Source organism: Sinocyclocheilus rhinocerous, unplaced genomic scaffold (genome assembly GCF_001515625.1).
Source record: "Sinocyclocheilus rhinocerous isolate Xijiao unplaced genomic scaffold, SAMN03320098_v1.1 scaffold789, whole genome shotgun sequence".
Classification (NCBI taxonomy): domain Eukaryota; kingdom Metazoa; phylum Chordata; class Actinopteri; order Cypriniformes; family Cyprinidae; genus Sinocyclocheilus; species Sinocyclocheilus rhinocerous.
Genome location: NW_015667306.1, coordinates 1,473,237 through 1,479,927, shown reverse-complemented (window position 1 = coordinate 1,479,927; position 6,691 = coordinate 1,473,237). Strand labels below are relative to the sequence as shown.

The 6,691-nt window shown below is 34.9% G+C and overlaps 2 protein-coding genes across 2 annotated transcripts in view; one reads left to right on the top strand and one right to left on the bottom strand.

The window, feature by feature from the left end:
- Positions 1 to 3,738, bottom strand: part of LOC107733772 (centrosomal protein of 170 kDa-like) — a 49,566-nt gene extending 45,828 nt beyond the window's left edge. Inside the window, exon 1 of the mRNA XM_016545566.1 lies at positions 3,564 to 3,738. The gene's annotated coding sequence lies outside the window, so the exon portion shown is untranslated. The remainder of the gene's footprint in view (positions 1 to 3,563) is intronic.
- Positions 3,739 to 4,049: 311 nt separating this feature from the next.
- LOC107733766 (serologically defined colon cancer antigen 8 homolog) overlaps positions 4,050 to 6,691 on the top strand; it is a 52,011-nt gene continuing 49,369 nt past the window's right edge. Inside the window, exons 1-7 of the mRNA XM_016545551.1 lie at positions 4,050 to 4,248; positions 4,547 to 4,693; positions 4,845 to 4,933; positions 5,593 to 5,709; positions 5,869 to 5,994; positions 6,102 to 6,191; positions 6,287 to 6,351. Coding sequence (XP_016401037.1) covers positions 4,185 to 4,248; positions 4,547 to 4,693; positions 4,845 to 4,933; positions 5,593 to 5,709; positions 5,869 to 5,994; positions 6,102 to 6,191; positions 6,287 to 6,351 — 698 coding nt within the window. The 5' untranslated portion in view covers positions 4,050 to 4,184. The remainder of the gene's footprint in view (positions 4,249 to 4,546; positions 4,694 to 4,844; positions 4,934 to 5,592; positions 5,710 to 5,868; positions 5,995 to 6,101; positions 6,192 to 6,286; positions 6,352 to 6,691) is intronic.

Below are 6,691 nucleotides of genomic sequence, written 5' to 3'. Positions count from 1 at the left end.
ATTGCCGCTATTTGAAAGTGAAAGTAAAATGCGCACGCCGCTTTTACAAGCTATTTAAAAGCGAAGGAAAGCGAGGAAAAGTGGGAACGCCCCCGCCCCCGCGGTGATACTGGTATTACCGGTGTTGTCACACGTCGATTAACCGGTGGGAAAATTTCCTCACTGTCACAACCCTAGCTGGACTTTCATTCAGATAATTCAAGTTGATGTTTGCACTGGGTGGAATAGATATATTGTCTTGTCTGCAAAATTTCGCAGAGAAACAGAACTTGTGATTGCATCTTAACAGCTAAAGCAGTCAGCGCGGAAATTAATTTAACGCCGCTAAAAATATTGAAACTAAAAAACATATACATAAAAAAATTGTCAGCTTCACTAATCAGATGTTGGACTATTGTGATACTCCACAATGGCTTTATTTTCGTGTTATTATATTTTGCTTATGAATCCACTAACTAAACTATTACATATAAATTACACAGACAAAAAAAAGTTCAGTCTCTTTAAAAATAAATCATGAAATGTAAATAAATTCACCTTAATTCATATCTAAAACCTTATCTCTGTACATAAAATGAGGCTAATGCAGTAAAACATGCTGAGAGAGCAAATTTGGGGATGCTGTAAAACTACCATATGGCCATGAGAAGCAGACATCTCATTTACATCATCAGCATGTGGCAGCAGGAAGAAAGATCCATCATTAATCCAAATCTAATATGCTTGTGACTACACCTTATCAGACACAACAAAATGTGCCCGTTGGGTGGTAATAAACATGCATAATGACATACTTGACCCAACAGACCCACTTATGCAAATCAACAACCAGTAAATGTTTCTGACCAAAGGGAATTTCTGCTACATGCTCAGTCATAATTTTCAAAGACAGACTAATTCAGAATAAAAATGAGCTATTTATTATATGACTTAAACAACCTTTCAAACGTTTGGGGTTGGTAAGATTTTTTTGTTTGTTTGTTTTGTTTATATATATATATATTCTTTCTTTCATAATTTCTTATATTTTAAAATATGATTTATTCCTGTGATAGTAAAGCTAAATTTTCAGCATCATTACCCCATTATTCAGTGTGATCCTTCAGAAATTATTCTAATATGCTGATTTGCTGCTCAAGAAACATTTCTTATTATTATCAACATTAAAAACAGTTTTGCTGCTTAACCGTGATATTTTTATATTTTCATTATATTTGGTGTAATATGGGAGTGGCTAAGGGGTCATTAATCAGATGAATGAAGAAAACCGTGTGTCATCAATAACTGCCATTATACACCTTTAGGCATCTATTGCATGCACTTTAATTACCAGTTACAATCAGCAGACCAGATATAAGTGGGGGACAAATAATGGATCACAAATATAGGTCAGAACTAAAGAGCAGGATTAAGATAGCCAGTGGGCATATACAGAATCCAGACTGGCCTGAAATAACCCAATAGTCTGATCATCACACACACAGACAACCATTTATTTGCAATACTGCGCAGACAGGAGCAGAGCAAAGAAAACACTTAAGCTTTTATTAAACTTAAAAAATACATATGCATCTTTTTGTAGGGTGGTTGGTGCTAGCAAATGCTTGCTTATATACTATTTCTCAGATAATACTATTTTTGTAACTAATGGACTGCGAGCATGTGATTCTCTGTGGCTTCTTTGTGAATCCACATTCACTTGGTACTTCCGTTTAACAACAGGAAGTTCACTGGATTGGTCAGTCAACATGATCCAACTAGGGAAGTGATGCTAACTTATAAATAATGTATGATTTGGGGCCCAGGGTTCACAAAAGACAGATTTTCTTGTGAAAGCCCAAGACTAAGTGTTTTGGTCTGGGTCTAGGATAGTTGCTGCATTTTCTCTTTTAATAGATTTTAACTTGGGACCAAACCAGAGTGATAAAAGATACCAGAATAGTATTAAATTCATTCTTTTTTTTTTGTGCCAAGAGAAGAAATAATTAAAAGTAAAAAACAAACAAACAAAAAAAAAAACTGCCACATAGTCTACTAATGTTACTGTGATAATACAGTGACAATTTTGCATTTGGGAACCCCCAAAAAAAAGCTTTAAAAAAGATCTGGACACAACATGTATAAACAAACAGCTGGTTCATAAACTAGATTGAAATACTGAGAGAAAAGTACAGATTAGTCAATCAAAATACAGTGAGTATACAGTGAGAGGAAATGTGCAAAGCAATAAAAGCTACACCCAAAAAAGACGACAAGGGTAAAATAAACACACCCTGCCCATTACTTATTTTTTTGTGTAATTTAGGCTGTCACTGTTTGACACTAAATTATTTGATATTGAAATTAAGTATAGGTAGCTAAATGATTTAAAAAAAATAAAAATATATAAAAAAATATTTTAATAAAAAACAGCCGATTAGAAAAAGGAACAAATATCAAATCAAATAATATTACGATAATAATAATAATAATAAAAATGTAAAAAAAAAAAAAAATAATAAAAAAGCAGGGTCTAACTGAAGGCATACAACTTCGGTCCTGCAGAAAGAGGTGGAGACTGCAAAGAAAACAGCCATTAATTTAACCTGCTCTCCAGTGGAGTTCAAATAACAACTGATATGATCACATTTATAGAAACTGAATGTCAACATGAAACCCAAAAATACTGTCTAGGTAGGCAGCTGAACTCCCTAGGTTTTGAGACACAGTCTATATATGCAGTTTTAGGCTTCTATTCTAAATAACGTTTAAAATAAACTCTGGAGAAGTAATAAATACTACAGAACCCCCTTTTCAATTAATAGGCCTAATTCATTTAGTAACAAACCCTATTACACATAGGACTATCAAGAAGATCGGCTATTATGAAACTATACAGTTTTTCCTCTAAAACTAGAGAAAGCGAACATTTAATAGCAAGGCATAACGCTGAAAAGTCATTAATTCTGCAATCAAAATATATGTAGGCCAGATGTAGCAGAACAAAACAAGAGCCTTTGTCAAAACAAAGGATTCTGCGCAGTGCCCTTCACAGTGTGCACCAGTGCCTGGCAAATCATGCACATCTCTTGCACATCCGACTAGTGTACTGAAATATTGTTGTTCTTAATGGTTCCCTGCGATCAAGAGCAAATTTTACGATACTAAGCAAGATGCCATGCGTTCGGGCAAACCGGTGACCAGTGCTTGTGTCCTCTTCGTGCATACAGTCAAACTCACTATTACATTCAATACATAAATTAAGATATCCATGTAACGCACGCGTTAGGACGCACAGTGATAATGGAAAAAAAAAAAAAACACTTAAAGACAGGCGATGTTCGTGCTAATGTATTCATTCAATATGATCGAACTGGCTAGCCGTGTCCTGCGGTTACATTTACGGTATCCTGACCACACGATCAGATCAGATCATAGGAAAAGCGTGAATTCTTTACACCACAGCCTTGTGGGAAAATACGTTTAACACAAGCAAATGCATTAATACGCTAGCGTTATTCTAAATGCCTTATTGTTATGTGCAATTAATATAAAAATTATTCTTTATAAGACTGTTCACTCACCCTTGCTTTTCTTTTCGCTGTCAGTTTTATCTCAGGCTTCAATGCAGCAGCTAAACAGTTTTCGTAGCCCAGCCCAGTGTGTATCCCCACGTATCCTATTTGCCTCAGTTGCTCAGCAGCAATATCGTTATTCCTAACAAATAGCGGCGACATACGGCAGCCTGGAATCAGGCAACTTTGCAGTTCCAACACAGTCCGGTGGGCGTGTCCTCATTCATGACTGGTACTCAAAATAACAAGCATAAAATATTTTATAGATTATTTCTTTTATTGACTTGTTTAGAGTGTAATTTGGACGCAAATGTTATGTTTACAATAATAAGCGTTTCTAAACAGTAAATGTTCAGCGCAACACTATTGTGAATACCGGAAATTCACGTATTGTAGTTTTTACTCACCCTATACTCTTTGCCCTGACCTAGCCAATTTGATACAGTAAAAACTACAAGTCCCTGTTGTCTTTGCGCGGTTTACGGAAGTGCACTTCTACCATGCAACCGTTGACGTCTCTTTGGTCGTCGTTCATTGAACATACTACAACATTCTCAGTAACACTGAGCCTAAGAAATTGTGCGGTATATTTACAAACCTTTTTGGTTTTATTACGTGCTTAAAGCAATAATGAAACCGTCCTTGGACTCTGACGAGGAGGAGGAATTAGGAGCATTGCAGAAGACATTGAGAGGTGATGTTGTTTTTAAACATAGAAAAGAAGATGCTGCGTTTCAACCCAGTGTTCTCTCCACAAAACTTAACAGTTAAAGTGAGCCTCTGACAGACATTCATTGCGAACACTTACAATAAGATAATTTGTTCTTTTGTGAAATATTGTACTAAACCACAGAAAACAACACATTTAGCAAATATTTAAACGTGTTACTTACTACATATGTGATGCACTATAAGAAACTCAAGTCAGGGTATCTTGATATTCTTATTTTGCATACTAAATTCAGTGTATTTGTATAATTTCGATGTTTCAGAGCGAGCCAACCGCAGTATCCAGCACCTGTCCAGCATGCTGGGCAGCCACAGCTCTGACTCTGAGTGTTCAGAACCAAAGCAGCAGCAGGAGAAACTCAGTCCTCTGCTGCAAAACCCTGCTATGCCAGTTCAACAGAGTGAAGCAGGTACAGATCATGCAGGAAGCATGTTATTCTGACAAATGATCATAATGCAGGATTGAGTTGCATCCTGGTAATTGTAGTAGTGTATTAAAATTCAGTGCATGCAGAGATCTGGATGAGTAGCCTTGTTTGTGCAGTAATTTTTTTTTTCCAGTCAGTCAGCTGCGTTCCTTGCTTCAAAAGCAGTCCAAAGATGCAAATTTTCCATCACCTTCTCCTTCCAAGAGGAAATTAACGGGAAAGGTACTCTAGTTATTCTTGAAACTAATGAGCAAAATTAAACTAACTAGCTTTTCATTAACTTGCAGCCCCCATTTTGGGAAGCTCTGAATTAAGCAATTAATTCACGGCTTCTCAAAATGGGGGTTGCAATTTGATGAAAAGCTCATTTTATTTTATTATTTTTTTTATTTATCTATCATAAAACTGTAATTTAAAATGAATAGGTATAAAATAAACAAAAACAAAAAAAATACTTAAAAACATTAATTCATGCAAAATTTTATTTGTTTACTTTTATTTCATGTGACCATTAACTGACATCAGAGAACTGGGAACATGTGAATATGTTTAAATTATATACACTTAATTTATTTTATATATGAATATGTAATTTTAATTTATATTCTGTATTCTAATTAAGATAAAATATTAACTTAAAAACAAAATATTTTACTTCAAAATGATTTGACGGGCAAAAAAAAAAATCCTTTGCTTAACCACTTATGTGCATGTTGTCATTACACTCTTATTTTGTAGTTAACATGTTAATGAACTATACTTTATATTATATTAATTTATGGTAATATGTATATTAATTATAATGTGTGCTCATTAGTTTTACTGGTCTTATTTAAAGTTTTCACAATATTAATTGAAAGAAGATTAATTGTGTGGTCTAGCAGAGAATCACAGACGAGGGCAATAGCAGTTTGCCTGGTGTTCACGACTTGGTTCCCATCATCCACAATCAGTCTGAGTACATTCAGCACCTGGAGGCTGAGGTCAAGTTCTGCAAGGTCAGTCCTGTTAATTAACAAAAGATATTATCAGTGAATTTATTTTTCTGAGGCATTCTATGAGTTTGATAATGGGGGTTTCCCCAGATAAAGCGAGTAGTATTCAACTGGGAATTTTGTTGCAATTCGACTGTAGTTGTAATTGTTTCCTCTCTAAAGGATGAACTCCTTGGAATGAAACAGAGAGTGAGAGTGGTGATTGTGGAGAGTGAGAAACTACACGAGGAGCTGAAGGCAAAGGCAGTTGAAGAAACTCTTAAAGAATACACGTTTGTAGACAGCACGGTACGTATCCCTGAGGCCTTTAGTTATGATGCTGATAGAAATAGCAAATGTGGGACTATAATGAAACATTTTATGAAGATATGAGTCATTTTATTGATCATTTTCAGTTAAACATTGAGCGCACACCAGAAAAGACTTCAAAGCAAAGACTTGACTCCATTAATCAAGCTGAGGACCACAAATGGAAGAAAGAAATGGTATTTGTGGTTAAACATTCATGTAGCTGTAAATGTGACATGAATAAATGGACTCAATATGCACTTAAATTGTAATTTCCATCTCTTTGTCTAAGGAGCAGCTGAAGTGTCTCTATCAAGCACAAACTGAGACCCTGGAGGCTCAAGTGGTCTCCCTGAAGTAAGTGGGCTTCAATCTAGGGCTGCCACTAGCGACTATTTTTATTTCAATTAATCTATTGACTAATTTATCAATTAATCTAAACGATTAATTCCCCACAAAAAAAAAGTCGACAATTTTAAAGAACATTTTATTAAACTTGCAACTTTGCCATTCAGTAGTGTACCATAAAAAAGTATAAATGTAAACAAGCCATTGACGAAATGTAAAACTAAAAGAGTAAAAATGTAAACAAACCTAATAAAAATTAAATAAAAAAAACATAATTACAAAAGTCTGAGAAAGTCAGCATGTTCTTAATGTCAATATATCCACATGTTCTGGGCTTCTGTTCATTACA